A 21,611-nucleotide genomic window follows, 5' to 3' on the forward strand; every position below is an offset into this window, starting at 1 on the left:
TTGCTGCCATACTTCTACAATCTGAAGTTAAATGTAACGTAACTTATATTTTAGGCTGTTCCTATATTTCTTGTTTGTAGTATATATATTCTTTCTTTCAGGGATTTCCAGGTTCAGTGTTTCCATTTCGACGAAACTCCAAATAACAACAACAAAATCTCCTAAACAGGAAACTACTCTCATAATAAATGATCGTGTATCATTTTATTTAGAACTGGTTATTTTGAAAATACATGTAGTGTGTTAATTTGTTTGAAATATTAAAGTTTCAGGTGATGGGACGAATACCAGGAATCACAGTGTCAGTTTTTCTTTTGACTGCTGGGTACCTACACTGCCAAACATCAGGTACGTCGACTCTACATGGTGGTCGCTTGTGACACAGCTTATCTCGGGGTACATCAAACACGCGGTTGTTGCATGGTGTTGGGTTGGGGATACGCGAATCTCAGGTAACGTCAACACGCGATTGTATGTGCGGAAATCTACCTCAACGGGACCCGTGAAGATCCGGGTTAGAATTGATCTTCAGTAACCCATGCTTGTCGTTAGAGGCGACTAACGGGATCGGGGGGTCATGCTCGCTGACTTGGTTGACATATGTCATCTTATCCCAGTTGCGCAGATAGATGCTCATGCTGTTGATCACTGGATTGTTTGGTCTAGACTCGACTGTTTACAGACCGCCGCCATATAGCTGGAATATTGCTGAATGCGGCGTAATACTAAACTCACTCACTCACCCTCAGGTCGGTGGGGGTATCCTGTAGTCGGAAACTGAGCTTCATAACCTAGCCAAATATGTGTCTGTATTTGAGCTGGTTATACAGGCAGTTGTACTGGATGTTAAATGCTTATCTTTTAGCAAAAATAAAGCGTAATTTTAGCAGTCTAGGTTACCAGAATGACGGTGAGGTGATGCAATTTGATCTGCAGAGTTAGGTCTCTTTTGTTTGTTCTGACATCACCGTTTGTGTGTTTCATCGAAACGCCTTCTGAACACCTGTGAGATACACATCAAGCTGGTGTTGAGAGACGACCCGAATCTTGTTGTATGACAGTCTTTTTCGAGGAGGTATACACATGTTGGACCGATGCAACTTGACATGTGTCAAGATCCAGTCCAAGCTACCAGTGGTGTCATCAACCAGTGCCAAGGTCGTAATGGACGGGACTTTAGTAATGTTTGTCGAGTGTACGTAATGATGATAATAATAATAACAATAAGTGCATTTATAATGCGCCAAACTCCATAGCGCTATTATTACCCCGGATAACCCAACCTGCCAGTGAAGCGCTAGGTTATTAGTCACATGACTTATCCCACCGGGTACCCATTTTCTGATGGGTGAACAGAGGAAGTATACGTACTAAGTATAACAATGTATTTGTTTCTGACAGATCCGTGCGAGTCAAGACCGTGTGAGAACAGCGGCGTGTGTGGGGGACATGGGACCACTAACTATACATGCACCTGTATTGATGGCTACTTTGGGAAGAACTGTGAAAGTAAGGCCTTCACAGCTGACCAAGTTCACATGTAAACTTAGGCTCAGTATTATCCGTTACACTGCTATACTGAGTCCACAACCCTTGTAGAAGGTCGCATCACCTAAGGGACATTTCATAATTTATGGCCAGGGGGAGTGATGATGATCTTTATGGAGGAGCATGTTCAATGTGAATGACCCCCTTCCGCCCGCATGTCATGTACATAACCAATTAACCTCCCCCCTTGCATGTCATGTACATAATCAATTACCCCCCCCCCCTTCCCCTTCCAAAACATTTTAAGCATAATTTTTAAATATATTTATGTACACAATTGCTGACCCCCCTAAAAACATGTGTACAAAATTGATGCACCCCCCGAACAAAATGGGTGACCCCCTTATAATCATCATCACTCTAAATATGTTTTTCTTGTCAGTTGGTATTGGCCAATTACCTAACTCTGGTAGTCCTTGTTATGAGTGCTTATACCAGTGCTTCAAACAGTTCAAAATTAACATTCAGTAAGATAAATACGTTGTTCACTGGTCCCTCGGAGCCGTTGTGTTGGTGTACCTTCTATGTTTATGTTCCCTGAGCCCTCGTGACCAGTAAACAATTTATAATATTAGTTTGAATTTGACCTCATTGTTACTTAGCACAATCTAATCTGAAGATTGAGTTACGCTTGTCAATTGTTCCGTAAACTTACATCCATTTGCTACTTGTCATGTTGTGAATATGATAATACATTCAATCGTTATTTCAGAGTCTGTTTGTACAACATTGTACAGAGAACTTAACAATTTCAACTTGTGTGGGGTGTCGCCAAGTTCTGGTGTTTGTATTGGTAAAATCGCCAACGGGGAGCTGTGTCAATGTCCAGATACCCACTGGGGCCCTCTGTGTAACCTGCCTACTCAAGGCGAGAACAGTAAGTGTGATGTCATGTCTGAGATTGTTCAGTAGGTTTGCCTGCGTTAACACACAGTAAGTGTGATGTCATGTCTGAGACTGTTCAGTAGGTTTGCCTGCGTTAACACACAGTAAGTGTGATGTCATGTCTGAGACTGTTCAGTAGGTTTGCCTGCGTTAACACACAATAAGTGTCATGTCATGCCTGAGACTGTTCAGTACGTTTGCCTCCGTTAAGACACAGTAAGTGTGATTCATGTCTGAGACTGTTCAGTAGGTATGCCTGCGTTAACACACAATAAGTGTCATGTCATGCCTGAGACTGTTCAGTAGGTATGCCTGCGTTAACACACAGTACGTGTGATTCATGTCTGAGACTGTTCAGTAAGTATGCCTGCGTTAACACACAGTAAGTGTGATTCATGTCTGAGACTGTTCAGTAGGTATGCCTGCGTTAACACACAGTAAGTGTGATTCATGTCTGAGACTGTTCAGTAGGAATGCCTGCGTTAACACACTAAGTGTCATTCATGTGTGAGACTGTTCAGTAGGTATGCCTGCGTTAACACAGTAAGTGTGATTCATGTCTGAGAGGGTTCAGTAGGTATGCCTGCATTCACACACAGTAAGTGTGATGTCATGTCTGAGACTGTTCAGTAGGTATGCCTGCATTCACACACAGTAAGTGTGATTCATGTATGAGACTGTTCAGTAGGTATGCCTGCGTTAAGACACACTAAGTGTGATTTCATGTCTGAGACTGTTCAGTAGGTTTGCCTGCGTTAACACACAGTAAGTGTGATGTCATGTCTGAGACTGTTCAGTAGGTATGCCTGCGTTAACACACAGTAAGTGTGATGTCATGTCTGAGACTGTTCAGTAAGTATGCCTGCGTTAACACACAGTAAGTGTGATTCATGTCTGAGACTGTTCAGTAGGTATGCCTGCGTTAACACACAGTAAGTGTGATTCATGTCTCAGACTGTTCAGTAAGTATGCCTGCGTTGTCCTGTCTGAGAGGGTTCAGTAGGTTTGCCCGTTAACACACACAGTAAGTGTGATGTCCTGTCTGAGAGAGTTCAGTAGGTTTGCCCCCGTTAACACCACGGTAAGTGTTATGTCCTGTCTGAGAGGGTTCAGTAGGTTTGCCTGCGTTAACACACAGTAATGGTGTGTGCTGTCATATCTGAGACTGTTCAGTAGGTATGCCTGCATTAACACTGTATTTTCCTGTCTGAGACTGTTCACTAGGTTTGCCTGCGTTAACACACAGTAAGTGTGATGTCATATCTGAGACTGTTCAGTAGGTTTGCCCGCGTTAACACACAGTAAGTGTGATTCATGTCTGACACTCTTCATAAGTGTGCCCGCGTTAACACACAGTAAGTGTGCTGTCATGTCTGAGACTGTTCAGTAGGTTTGCCCGCGTTAACACACAGTAAGTGTGATGTCATGTCTGAGAGGGTTCAGTAGGTATGCCTGCGTTAACACACAGTAAGTGTGATGTCATGTCTGTGAGAGTTCAGTAGGTTTGCCTGCGTTAACACAGTAAGTGTGATTCATGTCTGAGACTGTTCAGTAGGTATGCCTGCGTTAACACACAGTAAAGTGTGATTCATGTCTCAGACTGTTCAGTAAAGTATGCCTGCGTTGTCCTGTCTGAGAGGGTTCAGTAGGTTTGTTGCCGCGTTAACACACAGTAAGTGTGATGTCCTGTCTGAGAGAGTTCAGTAGGTTTGCCCGCGTTAACACGGTAAGTGTGATGTCCTGTCTGAGAGAGGGTTCAGTAGGTTTGCCTGCGTTAACACACAGTAAGTGTGCTGTCATATCTGAGACTGTTCAGTAGGTATGCCTGCATTAACACTGTATTTTCCTGTCTGAGACTGTTCACTAGGTTTGCCTGAGTTAACACACAGTAAGTGTGATGTCATATCTGAGACTGTTCAGTAGGTTTGCCCAGCGTTAACACACAGTAAGTGTGATTCATGTCTGACACTCTTCATAAGTGTGCCTGCGTTAACACACAGTAAGTGTGATATCATGTCTGAGAGAGTTCAGTAGGTTTGCCCAGCGTTAACACACAGTAAGTGTGATGTCATGTCTGAGACTGTTCAGTAGCTATGCCTGCGCTAAACACACAGTAAGTGTGATGTCATGTATGAGAGGGTTCAGTAGGTATGCCTGCGTTAACACACAGTAAGTGTGGAGTCATGTCTGAGAGGGTTCATTAGGTTTGCCTGCGTTAACACACAGTAAGTGTGATTCATGTCTGAGACTGTTCAGTAGGTATGCCTGCGTTAACACACAGTAGGTGTGATGTCCTGTCTGGAGACTGTTCAGTAGCTATGCCTGCGTTAACAATAGTAAGTGTGATGATGTCATGTCTGAGACTGTTCAGTGGGTATGCCTGCGTTAAACACACAGTAAGTGTGATTCATGTCTGAGAGGGTTCAGTAGGTTTGCCTGCGTTAACAACACAGTAAGTGTGATTCATGTCTGAGAGAGTTCAGTAGGTATGCCTGCGTTAACACACAGTAAGTGTGATTCATGTCTGAGACTGTTCAGTAGGTATGCCTACACCAACACTGTGTTGTCCTGTCTGAGACTGTTCAGGAGGTATGCCTGCGTTAACACACGGTAAGTGTGATTCATGTCTGAGAGAGTTCAGTAGGTTTGCCCGCGTTAACACACTGTAAGTGTGATTCATGTCTGAGACTGTTCAGTAGGTTTGCCCGCGTTAACACACAGTAAGTGTGATGTCCTGTCTGAGACTGTTCAGTAGGTATGCCTGCATTAACACTGTGTTGTCCTGTCTGAGATTGTTCAGTAGGTATGCCTGCGTTAACACACAGTAAGTATGATGTCCTGTCTGAGACTGTTCAGTAGGTATGCCTGCGTTAACACACTGTAAGTGTGATTCATGTCTGAGACTGTTCAGTAGGTATGCCTGCGTTAACACACAGTAAGTGTGATTCATGTCTGAGACTGTTCAGTAGGTTTGCCTGCGTTAACACACAGTAAGTGTGATGTCATGTCTGAGACTGTTCAGTAGGTATGCCTGCGTTAACACACAGTAAGTGTGATGTCATGTCTGAGACTGTTCAGTAGGTATGCCTGCGTTAACACAGTAAGTGTGATTCATGTCTGAGACTGTTCAGTAGGTATGCCTGCGTTAACACTGTGTTGTCCTGTCTGAGACTGTTCAGTAGGTATGCCTGCATTAACACACAGTAAGTGTGATTCATGTCTTAAACTGTTCAGTAGGTTTCCCAGCAACAACACAGTAAGTGTGATGTCATGTCTGAGACTGTTCAGTAGGTATGCCTCGCGTTAACACACAGTAAGTGTGATTCATGTCTGGGACTGTTCAGCAGGTTTGCCAGCGTTAACACACAGTAAGTGTGATGTCATGTCTGAGACTGCTCAGTAGGTATGCCCTGCGTTAACACAGAAAGTGTGATTCATGTCTTAGAGGATTCAGTAGAAGTATGCCTGCGTTAACACACAGTAAGTGTGATTCATGTCTGAGACTGTTCAGTAGGTATGCCTGCATTAACACACAGGTAAGTGTGATTCATGTCTGAGACTGTTCAGTAGGTATGCCTACGTTAACACTGCGGTTGTCCTGTCTGAGAGAGGGTTCAGTAGGTTTGCCTGCATTAACACACAGTAAGTGTCATGTCATGTCTGAGAGGGTTCAGTAGGTATGCCTGCATTAACACTGTGTGTTGTCCTGTCTGAGACTGTTCAGTAGGTATGCCTGCATTAACAAACAGTAAGTGTGATTCACGTCTCAGACTGTTCAGTAGGTATGCCTGCGTTAACACAGTAAGTGTGATTCATGTCTGAGACTGTTCAGTAGGTATGCCTGCGTTAACACACAGTAAGTGTGATTCATGTCTGAGACTGTTCAGTAGGTATGCCTGCATTAACACACAGTAAGTGTGTTGTCATGTCTGAGAGGGGTTCAGTAGGTTTGCCGCGTTAACACACAGTACGTGTGCTGTCATATCTGAGACTGTTCAGTAGGTATGCCTGCGTTAACACACAGTAAGTGTGATTCATGTCTGAGACTGTTCAGTAGGTATGCCTGCATTAACACTGCGTTGTCATGTCTGAGAGGGTTCAGTAGGTTTGCCTGCGTTAACAACACACAGCAATGCGTCGCTGTCATATCTGAGACTGTTCAGTAGGTTTGCCCGCGATAACACACAGTAAGTGTGATGTCATGTCTGTGAGAGTTCAGTAGGTTTGCCCGCGTTAACACACAGTAAGTGTGATGTCATGTCTGAGAGGGTTCAGTAGGTTCGCCTGCGTTAACACATAGTAAGTGTGATTCATGTCTGAGACTGTTCAGTAGGTATGCCTGCGTTAACACAGTAAGTGTGATGTCATGTATGAGAGGGTTCAGTAGGTATGCCTGCGTTAACACACAGTAAGTGTGATTCATTTCTGAGAGGGTTCAGTAAGTATGCCTGTTTTAACACACAGTAAGTGTGATTCATGTCTGAGACTGTTCAGCAGGTTTGCCTGCGTTAACACAGTAAGTGTGATTCATGTCTGAGACTGTTCAGTAGGTTTGCCCGCGTTAACACACAGTAAGTGTGATTCATGTCTGAAACTGTTCAGTAGGTATGCCTGCATTAACACTGTATTTTCCTGTCTGAGACTGTTCACTAGGTTTGCCTGCGTTAACACACAGTAAGTGTGATGTCATATCTGAGACTGTTCAGTAGGTTTGCCCGCGTTAACACACAGTTAGTGTGATTCATGTCTGACACTCTTCATAAGTGTGCCCGCGTTAACACACAGTAAGTGTGCTGTCATGTCTGAGACTGTTCAGTAGGTTTGCCCGCGTTAACACACAGTAAGTGTGATGTCATGTCTGAGAGGGTTCAGTAGGTATGCCTGCGTTAACACACAGTAAGTGTGATGTCATGTCTGTGAGAGTTCAGTAGGTTTGCCTGCGTTAACACAGTAAGTGTGATTCATGTCTGAGACTGTTCAGTAGGTATGCCTGCGTTAACACACAGTAAGTGTGATTCATGTCTCAGACTGTTCAGTAAGTATGCCTGCGTTGTCCTGTCTGAGAGGGTTCAGTAGGTTTGCCCGCGTTAACACACAGTAAGTGTGATGTCCTGTCTGAGAGAGTTCAGTAGGTTTGCCCGCGTTAACACACGGTAAGTGTGATGTCCTGTCTGAGAGGGTTCAGTAGGTTTGCCTGCGTTAACACACAGTAAGTGTGCTGTCATATCTGAGACTGTTCAGTAGGTATGCCTGCATTAACACTGTATTTTCCTGTCTGAGACTGTTCACTAGGTTTGCCTGAGTTAACACACAGTAAGTGTGATGTCATATCTGAGACTGTTCAGTAGGTTTGCCCGCGTTAACACACAGTAAGTGTGATTCATGTCTGACACTCTTCATAAGTGTGCCTGCGTTAACACACAGTAAGTGTGATATCATGTCTGAGAGAGTTCAGTAGGTTTGCCCGCGTTAACACACAGTAAGTGTGATGTCATGTCTGAGACTGTTCAGTAGCTATGCCTGCGCTAACACACAGTAAGTGTGATGTCATGTATGAGAGGGTTCAGTAGGTATGCCTGCGTTAACACACAGTAAGTGTGAGTCATGTCTGAGAGGGTTCATTAGGTTTGCCTGCGTTAACACACAGTAAGTGTGATTCATGTCTGAGACTGTTCAGTAGGTATGCCTGCGTTAACACACAGTAGGTGTGATGTCCTGTCTGAGACTGTTCAGTAGCTATGCCTGCGTTAACACACAGTAAGTGTGATGTCATGTCTGAGACTGTTCAGTGGGTATGCCTGCGTTAACACACAGTAAGTGTGATTCATGTCTGAGAGGGTTCAGTAGGTTTGCCTGCGTTAACACACAGTAAGTGTGATTCATGTCTGAGAGAGTTCAGTAGGTATGCCTGCGTTAACACACAGTAAGTGTGATTCATGTCTGAGACTGTTCAGTAGGTATGCCTACACCAACACTGTGTTGTCCTGTCTGAGACTGTTCAGGAGGTATGCCTGCGTTAACACACGGTAAGTGTGATTCATGTCTGAGAGAGTTCAGTAGGTTTGTTTCCCGCGTTAACACACTGTAAGTGTGATTCATGTCTGAGACTGTTCAGTAGGTTTGCCCGCGTTAACACACAGTAAGTGTGATGTCCTGTCTGAGACTGTTCAGTAGGTATGCCTGCATTAACACTGTGTTGTCCTGTCTGAGATTGTTCAGTAGGTATGCCTGCATTAACACACAGTAAGTATGATGTCCTGTCTGAGACTGTTCAGTAGGTATGTCCTGTCTGAGACTGTTCGTTAACACACTGTAAGTGTGATTCATGTCTGAGACTGTTCAGTAGGTATGCCTGCGTTAACACACAGTAAGTGTGATTCATGTCTGAGACTGTTCAGTAGGTTTGCCTGCGTTAACACACAGTAAGTGTGATGTCATGTCTGAGACTGTTCAGTAGGTATGCCTGCGTTAACACACAGTAAGTGTGATGTCATGTCTGAGACTGTTCAGTAGGTATGCCTGCGTTAACACAGTAAGTGTGATTCATGTCTGAGACTGTTCAGTAGGTATGCCTGCGTTAACACTGTGTTGTCCTGTCTGAGACTGTTCAGTAGGTATGCCTGCATTAACACACAGTAAGTGTGATTCATGTCTTAAACTGTTCAGTAGGTTTCCCCGCGTCAACACACAGTAAGTGTGATGTCATGTCTGAGACTGTTCAGTAGGTATGCCTGCGTTAACACACAGTAAGTGTGATTCATGTCTGGGACTGTTCAGCAGGTTTGCCCGCGTTAACACACAGTAAGTGTGATGTCATGTCTGAGACTGCTCAGTAGGTATGCCTGCGTTAACACAGAAAGTGTGATTCATGTCTTAGAGGATTCAGTAAGTATGCCTGCGTTAACACACAGTAAGTGTGATTCATGTCTGAGACTGTTCAGTAGGTATGCCTGCATTAACACACAGTAAGTGTGATTCATGTCTGAGACTGTTCAGTAGGTATGCCTACGTTAACACTGCGTTGTCCTGTCTGAGAGGGTTCAGTAGGTTTGCCTGCATTAACACACAGTAAGTGTCATGTCATGTCTGAGAGGGTTCAGTAGGTATGCCTGCATTAACACTGTGTTGTCCTGTCTGAGACTGTTCAGTAGGTATGCCTGCATTAACAAACAGTAAGTGTGATTCACGTCTCAGACTGTTCAGTAGGTATGCCTGCGTTAACACAGTAAGTGTGATTCATGTCTGAGACTGTTCAGTAGGTATGCCTGCGTTAACACACAGTAAGTGTGATTCATGTCTGAGACTGTTCAGTAGGTATGCCTGCATTAACACTGCGTTGTCATGTCTGAGAGGGTTCAGTAGGTTTGCCTGCGTTAACACACAGTACGTGTGCTGTCATATCTGAGACTGTTCAGTAGGTATGCCTGCGTTAACACACAGTAAGTGTGATTCATGTCTGAGACTGTTCAGTAGGTATGCCTGCATTAACACTGCGTTGTCATGTCTGAGAGGGTTCAGTAGGTTTGCCTGCGTTAACACACAGTACGTGCGCTGTCATATCTGAGACTGTTCAGTAGGTTTGCCCGCGATAACACACAGTAAGTGTGATGTCATGTCTGTGAGAGTTCAGTAGGTTTGCCCGCGTTAACACACAGTAAGTGTGATGTCATGTCTGAGAGGGTTCAGTAGGTTTGCCTGCGTTAACACTCAGTACGTGCGCTGTCATATCTGAGACTGTTCAGTAGGTTTGCCCGCGATAACACACAGTAAGTGTGATGTCATGTCTGTGAGAGTTCAGTAGGTTTGCCCGCGTTAACACACAGTAAGTGTGATGTCATGTCTGTGAGAGTTCAGTAGGTTTGCCCGCGTTAACACATAGTAAGTGTGATTCATGTCTGAGACTGTTCAGTAGGTATGCCTGCGTTAACACACAGTAAGTGTGATGTCATGTATGAGAGGGTTCAGTAAGTATGCCTGTTTTAACACACAGTAAGTGTGATTCATGTCTGAGACTGTTCAGCAGGTTTGCCTGCGTTAACACAGTAAAGTGTGATTCATGTCTGAGACTGTTCAGTAGGTTTGCCCGCGTTAACACACAGTAAGTGTGATTCATGTCTGAGACTGCTCAGTAGGTATGCCTGCGTTAACACAGAAAGTGTGATTCATGTCTGAGAGGGTTCAGTAAGTATGCCTGCGTTAACACAGTAAGTGTGATTCATGTCTGAGACTGTTCAGTAGGTATGCCTGCGTTAACACACAGTAACTGTGATTCATGCCTCAGACTGTTCAGTAGGTATGCCTGCGTTGTCCTGTCTGAGAGGGTTCAGTAGGTTTGCCCGCGTTAACACACAGTAAGTGTGATGTCCTGTCTGAGAGAGTTCAGTAGGTTTGCCCGCGTTAACACACGGTAAGTGTGATGTCCAGTCTGAGAGGGTTCAGTAGGTTTGCCTGCGTTAACACACAGTAAGTGTGCTGTCATATCTGAGACTGTTCAGTAAATATGCCTGCATTAACACTGTATTTTCCTGTCTGAGACTGTTCACTAGGTTTGCCTGCGTTAACACACAGTAAGTGTGATGTCATATCTGAGACTGTTCAGTAGGTTTGCCCGCGTTAACACACAGTAAGTGTGATTCATGTCTGACACTCTTCATAAGTGTGCCTGCGTTAACACACAGTAAGTGTGCTGTCATGTCTGAGAGAGTTCAGTAGGTTTGCCCGCGTTAACACACAGTAAGTGTGATGTCATGTCTGAGACTGTTCAGTAGCTATACCTGCGCTAACACACAGTAAGTGTGATGTCATGTATGAGAGGGTTCAGTAGGTATGCCTGCGTTAACACACAGTAAGTGTGAGTCATGTCTGAGAGGGTTCAGTAGGTTTGCCTGCGTTAACACACAATAAGTGTGATTCATGTCTGAGACTGTTCAGTAGGTATGCCTGCGTTAACACACAGAAGGGGTGATGTCCTGTCTGAGACTGTTCAGTAGCTATGCCTGCGTTAAAACACAGTAAGTGTGATGTCATGTATGAGAGGGTTTAGTAGGTATGCCTGCGTTAACACACAGTAAGTGTGATTCATGTCTGAGACTGTTCAGTAGGTATGCCTGCGTTAACACACAGTAAGTGTGATTCATGTCTGAGACTGTTCAGTAGGTATGCCTACATCAACACTGTGTTGTCCTGTCTGAGACTGTTCAGTAGGTATGCCTACATCAACACTGTGTTGTCCTGTCTGAGACTGTTCAGTAGGTATGCCTGCGTTAACACACAATAAGTGTCATGTCATGTTTGACACTCTTCAGTAAGTATGCCTCCGTTAACACACAGTAAGTGTCATGTCATGTCTGAGAGAGTTCAGTAGGTTTGCCTGCGTTAACACACTGTAAGTGTGATTCATGTCTGAGACTGTTCAGGAGGTTTCCCCTCGTTAACACACAGTAAGTGTGATGTCATGTCTGAGACTGTTCAGTAGGTATGCCTGCGTTAACACACAGTAAGTGTGATTCATGTCTGAGACTGTTCAGTAGGTTTGCCTGCGTTAACACACAGTAAGTGTGATGTCATGTCTGAGACTGTTCAGTAAGTATGCCTGCGTCAACACACAGTAAGTGTGATGTCATATCTGAGACGGTTCAGTAGGTATGCCTGCGTTAACACACAGTAGGTGTGATGACCTGTCTGAGAGGGTTCAGTAGGTATGCCTGCGTTAACACACAGTAAGTGTGTTGTCATGTCTGAGACTGTTCAGTAGGTATGCCTGCGTTAACACTGCGTTGTCCTGTCTGAGAGGGTTCAGTAGGTATGCCTGCGTTAACACACGTAGACACAGTATGCTTGTTGCTTCTTCAATGTGCTCTTTGGAGGAACCATGGTTTGACTATGATATTCAAAATATGATTTTTCTCTGAACTGCAAAGGTGCAACCATCACAACGTTGACAAGGTAAATGTCATTAGAGAACCAACGTTGAATGCTAGCTTGGATTATGAATGTTATAGCCATTGTTGTCCTGGAGACTTTTTTTACTTTCGATTTTTTTTTTATTCCACTTGTTTTCGTACCGCATATCATACATCGACTTCATTACAGATCAATAATGATTACAAAATAAACGTGAGATACAATTGCGGTTAAACAATGTATATGACAAGTTGATTTGGCATAAAAAGTGAATGGTTACGTCATTCACAAGCAGTGTCAGCAAATAAACGGTGACATCAGCTGGACCAAAACTTAACAAATTTATTTTAATCACAAGTTGAAAACGCTATTGCTTTAGTAATATCATAGTAGTTTGTCAACTCTTGCTGGACAACCTCAAGACTCAAAAGTCTTTGTTTGGAATACGATTAAAAAATAAGGTATTTTATAACCTGAATTATAGCATTTACAGTACAACCAGAAATTATTGAGAATTTAAAGATTGTAAATCTTTTATTTCTTTCACTCATTACTCACGTATTGAATGTGAATATTAGCAGAACATAACTCCAGATTCAAAGACAGGTGAACAGTTAGTATTTTGTCAAGTCACCATGGGCAGCAATGCAGGCTTCAATGCGGTGGGGCATACTACTGATCAAAGAAGTTAGAAAGTCGTGGTCGATGCTGTCCCAATATCGGACCACCTCTTCTTTCATTTCAGCAATATTTGTCAGATTTTTCTTATTAGCACTTTCCTTCATAAGTCCCCAAACATTTTCTATTGGATTTAGGTCAGGGCTATAGCTTGGTCATATTTGGGGTCCGAAACCAGGCCTGTGAATGCTTTGAACGATGTTTTGGGTCATTGTCCTCCTGGAAAATCCAAAAATGTCCATAGAACACGTTAGCAAATGGAAGTAAATGTCCCTCGAGAATATCTGTGTACCGCTCACTGTTCATATTCCCTTCAAATACACAGAGGGGCGTTGCCCCTAACACAGATATGCAACCCCACACGTTCAATGTCGGACTGTACTTTGGGCGCTGATACAAAGGTTTTTTCAGTTTGTTTGGTCCAGAATGTCAGTGTATTAGGAAACAGCCACACAGAACTTTCATCTGAGAAAATCACATTGTCCCAGTTAAAATTTCTCTGCTGTAAGCACCAGTTCAACCTTCGCTACTTTTGTTCAGGTTTCATGATCGGTGATGGAATTCCTCGACTTTTCTGCCAACCCATTGCATGCAGCTCAGTTCTAATTGTCTCCTTACAGGCAGCCACAATTCCTCTATCAATCATATCCAGTCTTAAGTTTTCTAAACTCCATCGTTTGTTTTTAGAAACAAGAATACCAAGCCGCCTCCTGTCACCGACAGTCAATTTTCCGGGCCTGCCTGCGCCTCCCTGGTGCTCAATGCCATATCCATTTTCAAAACACGATAAACAGCGAACAAAGGAATGCCTGTTCTACTTGAAATCACTTTAGCTGATCTGATGTCCTTGTTATAATACTCTAAATCAACTTCGTCTTCTCTAATTAATCCATACTGAGGATCACTGAAAATGTCATCTGCTAGTAAGTAAAGTAACGGAGTGGTCTCTCTTGAATGCAACCAAGCACTTGATAGCTGGTCAAGGTTGTTTATACTAGAAATCCAATTAAACATATTCCTAAAATTCTCAATAATTTCTGGTCATACTATACTAGGCACATAAAGAAACTGTGCATTGTCAAAATATTATCCCAGTTGATAAGTACGATAATAATGTCAAAGGTACATATAAACTTTAATGGAGGGATCATGAGACCATAACAAGTCGGGAGAATTTCAATTGAAAAGTCAATCACAATGACGTCACGAGTCCACAAGCGGGACAGGGGTCAAACGACCATGTCACAAGCTCAATAACGGGTATGTCCACCATCGGCATTGAGAACAGCAGTGCATCGACGACGCATAGAGCCTGTCAAACGTGCAAGGAAGGCTTTGGGATGTCACGCCAGATTCTCTCAAGTTCTGTTGCAAGGTCAAGGACGTTATCTGGCGGATGAGGAAGACGGCGTAGACGTCGACCCATCTCGTCCCAAACATGCTCTATCGGGGAGTGATCCGGTGAATTTGCAGGCCAAGGCAGTAAGTCAACGTTGTGGTGTTGCAAGAAATCCATAGCAACCCTTGCCGTATGAGGGCGGGCATTGTCCTGTTGGAATGTTAACCCAGGGCCATGACGTTGCAGAAAAGGAATTTTCACAGGTCGAAGAATCTGATCCCTGTAGCCCACACCAGTTAAGTTGCCCTGAACAATCACCAACGGAGTTCTTTGGCGTGCTGTTATTCCACCCCAAATCATCACCACCACCAAAGCGATTTCTCTCCAAGACACAGGCCTGTGCATAACGTTCTCCCCACGCATCTATAGGCACGTTGACGTCCATCACTATGGGAAATGTTAAACCTGGACTCATCTGTAAAAAACAACATTTCTCCACCAAAACAAGGGTCTGCGGACATGATTTCGGCACCACATTCGGTGAGCTTGTCGATGACGTTGTGTCAGGATAGGCCGTATGGCGGGACGTCGTGGTCTGATCCCGTGATGACGTAAACGTTGTCGAACTGTGTTGGGGTGGATACGGCGAAGTCCTGGGATGGTTCGGGCAGTCATCACTGCAGTCTGAAACCTGTGGCGAAGATGGGTCACCCTTATCCATATGTCCTGTCTTGGCGTTGTTACACGTGGACGTCCAGAACGTGGCCGATCGATGACGTTATTTGTGTTCTGGTAGCGTCTCACCAGTGCAGAAATGGTGTTCCGGTGGCAGTGGAAATGTGCAGCCACTTGTCGTTGAGACATTCCCCCACGGACCATCCCAATGGCCTCATGACGTTGTGCAGACGTGAGCCTTGGCATGCTATGCGTTTCAATAGCCGTTAATTTTTTGAACGATCGCAAGGGCAGGGGTTGAGCTTTCCAAAGTGACAGTATTGTGTGGCATTCATTTGCTCTGTTTCTCTTTCCCGGAATGCACGTGCAACAAGGTATTGCAAGTCTCAATGACGAACCCACTGACGTCACGGAACGTGGCACGTGCATGCATGTTGGATACATGTCACTACATGTCACATCTCTGTGTTTAAATCCTTATGTGTCTACACAGCTTTGATAAATTTAGATTTTAATTTTTGTATGCACAGTTTCTTTATGTGCCTAGTATATAAAGGGTCATTGTTTTTAGCGGGAAACTCCCAAATATCACTTTCTTTATTGAAAGCTATTCAAATTTCTGCAACATTGTTTATCCACTTTTGAATATGAGTCTATAAAGAGTTGACATGTTTACAATTCCAGAACAAGTTTCTGATGACACATTCATGTTATAGCCATTGTTTTCCTGGAGAGTTGTACTGCTCACAAAGACATACAAATACTGGAAGTCGCGGAAAGAAACATGCTATGATCTGTAATGATCGGTTGTCTTTTCAATATGTGAAGTAAATAGATTGTTTACGGTGTGTGATGCCACGCGAGAGAAAGCTGCAATTTCTGTGGTTAATGTAGAATTAGATAAATAGCTATCTATCACTACATATGAAGTCCTAACCTATATGTTTTACAATGTAGTTGTGTTACGTTGTAAGGACGGTTAGGTCTCGTGGGATGTTTTGTCTGATTCAGACATAAAGAAGACGTTTACGTTTCTGTGTTCTCAGAATAAATGATCAATAAACAACAGTCAATAATACCCAATTATACCTAGTTCCAGTACTAAGCTGGTTCCCGGCTCCCTTTGCGCGCGCCAACTTGCAATATGCAAGACGGGGCCCAGCTTACTTCCGGTATCAGATTTCCGGTGACAAACGTATATATTCCAGAACCAGTCCTGGTTCCAAATTGCGCGAGCGCCAAATGTGACTACTAAACCGGACCGAGTGTAGGTTGTTTGTCACCGGTGTCGTGAAGTTCCATGACCGGGCCATGCAGGTTACACGTTAAGTGAACACTTACATATTTGCATATTGTTATATTTTTATCATTTATTGTGCGAAATGTTATAATCTAATTTGTTCCAGAAACTCTGACACTATGCCAAAGACAAAAACAACTTTTCAGCACGACTGTCAAGCTCATCAACGAATCCGACGTCACAGACAGTTCCATTTCTCTTTTACGCACCATCACTGATATCTCGCGCCTGAAGTCCGTGCTTCACGAGATGAACCTGTCGTATCTGCCGGTGCGCACGTGCACGTCTGACGGTAGCTTTGCCGCCTCACAGTGTGACGTCAGCATTGATGACCTTGCTACCTGGAAATGTTACTGTACAGAGACGGGGGTGGCGTTATGCAAGGTCACGATAGGGTCAAGGACGTCCTCAAACAGAAGCTGTGAATGTGACTGTGAGTACTGGCAGTGCATCCAATAGAAATTAGTTGATAACGCAAAATTCAAACACTTTCCTGTTTTATTGAACAAATGACGTCAGTGTTTTGGCATATGTGCACGACTTATGAATCCATCTAGCGGATCTGCATAAAATGTGCACACAGGTTTTTAAGTAAATCTATCCATTAGCGCATGATATATTATATTCTCATGCAAATTATCAATAATATTTTCATTAGCATAAACGTCGAAAAGCGCTCTAAATTAAGGCAAACACCGCCCACTCTACTCTCAGCCAGTCAGTGAACGATAGTCTGTTTGTGGGCGTGGTTTGTTTCTCAGGGTTATGGAAACATAATCACTAAATAAAGTGCTTGGTTAGCCTGTCGAATTACATGTCTTCAACTGCAATGCGTTTACCTCTTATTATAAAATACCAATCTGAAATAAAATATACAACAGATGAGTGCCTGACATCTTATGTGTGTTGATGTTTTGTTGATGTCTTGGTTTGTGAAGTGAAGTCCATGAGCGTTTGTGTCTGCGCGTGTGTTTGCGTGCGCTTTGATGCCAGTACTTCGTTTTACTTTCTTACCTTGCTCGAACGTGTTTGAGTGCGCTTTAATTATAGCACTTCGTTTTGCCTTCTTACCTTGCTCGAACGTGTTTGAGTGCGCTTTTATAATAGCACTTCGTTTTGCTTTCTTACCTTGCTCGAACGTGTTTGATTGCACTTTAATAATAGCACTTCGTTCTACATTCTTACCTTGCTCGAACGTGTTTGCGTGCGCTTTAATAATAGCACTTCGTTTTACTTTCTTACCTTGCTCGAATGTGTTTGAGTGCGCTTTAATAATAGCACTTCGTATTACTTTCTCACCTTGCTCGAACGTGTTTGCGTGCGCTTTAATAATAGCACTTCGTTATATTTTCTTACCTTGCTCGAACGTGTTTGCGTGCGCTTTAATAATAGGACTTCGTTATATTTTCTCACCTTGCTCGAACGTGTTTGCGTGCGCTTTAATAATAGCACTTCGTTATATTTTCTCACCTTGCTCGAACGTGTTTGAGTGCGCATTAATAATAGCACTTCGTTATATTTTCTCACCTTGCTCGAACGTGTTTGAGTGCGCTTTAATAATAGCACTTCGTTTTATTTTCTTACCTTGCTCGAACGTGCGTTTTAATGCGCATTAATAATAGCACTTCGTTTTACTTTCACACCTTGCTCGTACGTGTGTTTGCGTGCGCTTTAATAATAGCACTTCGTTTTACTTTCTCACCTTGCTCGAACGTGTGTTTGCGTGCGTTTTAATAATAGCACTTTGTTTTACTTTCTTACCTTGCTCGTACGTGTGTTTGCGTGCGCTTTAATAATAGCACTTTGATTTACTTTCTCACCTTGCTCGAACGTGTGTTTGCGTACGCTTTAATACTAGTACTTCGTTTTACTCTCTCAAATTACTTGTAAAGATAAAAGCTGTGCTTTTTTCCATATTACTTGGACTAATTTGAAAGGTAGTATAAATCACAATACAAGTTCGATGTATAAAGTGGACACGGTTACAGTCATATTGGAATACAAAACGGTTTCTTTATGCTGTTAGTTACAGTTAAGAGTCATAAAGCGGAATTACTAACTGCCGACAGTTGCAAGGGAAATCTTTTAATTATGTGGACATTCATAATAAAGTTGCCATAAGCTGTATCTATTTATTTGTTAAATATAATATTTGATCTGTCTGAACACATTTTGTATCCGTAGAAGTCAAATCTTGTATTTTCTGTTTTACATGGCAAAATCACACTGCGAGATTGAACCATGGGGATAGTGGTCACTTCCTCATAGAGACAGATGCGATGACGTCACTCCGGTCATTCAAACCACGAGCCTCATGAAGTCCAGGGTGGGGATAATGGTCTGAGAACTTGTCCGATCAGTTTACACTACATGTGTGAACAATGCATTTTGGACATGGATGGTGATTACAGGATTACCGAGTAAATGAATGAAACACGATTCAAACATTGTTGTTTGTTGTGATGTACTGTCAGGTCCCCTTGCATTAAAGTGAATTAAAAACATAATTGTTAACTCCTAACGCCCTTATTTGGTATGGAACAGTTAGCGCCTGACTTTCGATTGTCATGTTATTAAATTGAGGGTTTATTCTTTAACGTAGTTCAAACATGTGACAGAAAAGGACATAATGGACTCATGGCATCAGGCAAAAGTTGTTTTGACATGGGTATTTTTCTTTGGTAATTTTGTGAATGAATAACGGACAGTCACTGATAACAATCATATCGACTATGGGACCGATGGGGTAGCCTAGTGGTGAAGGCGTTCGCTCGGTTGCCGATGACTCGGGTTCGATTCCCCACATAAGTACAATCTGTGAAGCCCAATTCTGGTGTCCCCCGCCATTCTATTGTCGGAATATTCCTAAAAGCGGCCTAAAACTAAACTCACTCACTCATGTTTATTCTTTTACATAGTGCAAACATGTTGCAGAAAAAGACACAATGGACTCATGGCATCAGGCAAAAGATGTTTTGACATGTTTTTTTCCTTTGATAATTTTGTGAATAAATTTCTTTACATTTGAACCAGAAAAAGTCTTCAAACTGCCAAAGAAGCGTTGCTTAGTAGTTGCCTTGCACGAAATGTGTTCAAAGCATGACATATTCGAGACAAATAGCCAACAGTGTTCATTTAAAAGGTTATATAATCAGATGCTTATCATTTACACTCAATGCAGTTTTAAGATGTGCGACCGCCTCCGTGGTGTAGTGGTTAGAGCGTCCGCCCAGAGAGCGGAAGGTCGGGGATTCTATCCCCGACAGCGTCATACCAAAAGACGTTAGAATATGGTACTTGTTGGTCCCTGTCTGGCGCTCGACATTAATGGGTACAACAAGGACTGGTCGGCTCAGAGTCAGTATAATGTGTCTGAGTAGGGTATTCATGCTTCACTGCGACATGGTATCTCAGTGGGCTAGCACTATAAAACCAGTCTGGGCTAGTACAAGCAGCCGCACATACACATACACACGCATGCACGTCGTCATATGAGCAAAATATTCTCAAGCACGACGTAAAACCCAATTCCACCTCACCTCACCTCACCTCACCACTGCATCACGAGATTTGGCATTGTACTGGTGAACAATCTGTTAAATACCATGTTCTTGAACTGACATGTCATCATGTATCACACTGAAATCATCGTCATATATGGGTATTTTCCTCAGATACAGGGACCCGTGAAGATCCGGGCTAGAATTGATCTTCAGTAAATCCATGCTTGTCGTAAGAGGCGACTAACGGGATCGGGTGGTCAGGCTCGCTGACATGGTTGACACATGTCATCGTATCCCAATTGCGTAGATCGATGCTGCTGATCACTGGATTGTCTGGTCCAGACTCGATTATATACCGACCACTGCCATATGGCTGGAATATTGCTGAGCGCGGGGTAAAACTAAACTCATTCACTCGCTCACTCAGATGTACGTGCTATATGAAAGAACAGAAGTGCTCGGGTTTGCCCATTTGCAGATGTACAAGGTAGACCCACGATACATTCGTTTATAGAAAATCTTTTGTTTGGAAACCCAAAGACAGTACTTTCAGGAATAACATGTTACCCACACTATATGTGGCCACCTTCAGGTGTTGGAATGGCTTCCGACAGCCACTGTGTGTTTCAATTGTTTGGACATCAGACGAATGCTAAATTTTGGTAATCAGGATATTCTTGAAATCTCCTTTCCTGGAGTAAAACTCAAAACCCATTCAATATATAAAAATCAAACTGTGTATGTATCAGATATCATTTAACATGCAAACCTGCTGGGATTGGAGTTGTCCCGGGCAATATGTGTTCGTTTTGAACGGCGTCTAAAGTGTTTGATATGCGTTGTGACTATTTTGATTGCTTTGAGTGGTGACTAAAAAAGAATTTGCTTGTTTTGAGTGAAACACATGTTGTTTGGGATTACACTTTCTCAGTAAAGTACAGAGTCTTGTCCTTTTGTTGGACTGAGTCCCATACGGGATTCGAACTCGCACCCTCAGAGTCAGGCACCTAATCGCCAGCACTAAAAGTCAACCGTCTAACGTATTCAGCCACCGCGGCTTCCACACAAATGGAAGTCGGACAACTGGTAGTCTCCACTGCGGACTTTGTGTACACTTCTGATATGTGTAAATTGGCACGGCTCCCACGGCCGAAAGCTATGCATACACAGTGACATTTACAGAAAAGTACTAGAATCTGTACTTTACTGAGAAAGTGTAATCCCAGATATAACATATGTTACATTTGACCACTTTCTAAATGGCAAGTATAGTTTTACGCCACTTTAATATTCATGCAATTTCATTGTTGGGGACACCAGAATAAGGGCTTCATACATTCGATTCCTGTAAAGTAGCTTCTGACTGGTCGCGCTTCTTAGCCTAGTGGTTAAAGCGTTGGCTCGTCACGCCGAAGACCCGGGTTCGAATCCCCACATGGGTACATTGTGTGAAGCTCATTTCTGGTGTCCCCCGCCGTGATATTGCTGGAATATTGCTAAAAGCGGCGTAAAACCAAACTCACTCACTCACTAGTTTGTACCACAGGAATTCATTGATGTATCGGGGCGGTGGGGTAGCTCAGTGGTTAAAGCGTTCGCTCGTCACGTCGAAGACCCGGGTTCGATTCCACATGGGTACAATGTGTGAAGCCCATTTTCTGGTGTCCCCCGCCGTGATATTGATGGAATATTGCTAAAAGCGGCGTAAACCCCAACTCACTCACTCATTGATGAATTAGAAGTGGACTCTTGGTGGTCCCTGGGGTGACTGCGATGACGC

General features: G+C 43.3%; 1 protein-coding gene across 1 annotated transcript; it reads left to right on the plus strand.

The window, feature by feature from the left end:
• Nucleotides 1-1,044: 1,044 nt before the first annotated feature.
• Nucleotides 1,045-17,178, plus strand: LOC124267841 (sushi, nidogen and EGF-like domain-containing protein 1). The gene is made up of 4 exons (XM_046702835.1): nt 1,045-1,195; nt 1,402-1,509; nt 2,261-2,425; nt 16,435-17,178. The coding sequence occupies exons 1-4, from the start codon at nt 1,084-1,086 to the stop codon at nt 16,785-16,787; spliced, it is 738 nt and encodes a 245-aa protein (XP_046558791.1). The 5' UTR covers nt 1,045-1,083; the 3' UTR covers nt 16,788-17,178.
• Nucleotides 17,179-21,611: the final 4,433 nt, after the last annotated feature.

The sequence above is a fragment of the Haliotis rubra genome, unplaced genomic scaffold (genome assembly GCF_003918875.1).
Source record: "Haliotis rubra isolate DU_JTF1 unplaced genomic scaffold, ASM391887v1 Scf1006, whole genome shotgun sequence".
NCBI lineage: Eukaryota > Metazoa > Mollusca > Gastropoda > Lepetellida > Haliotidae > Haliotis > Haliotis rubra.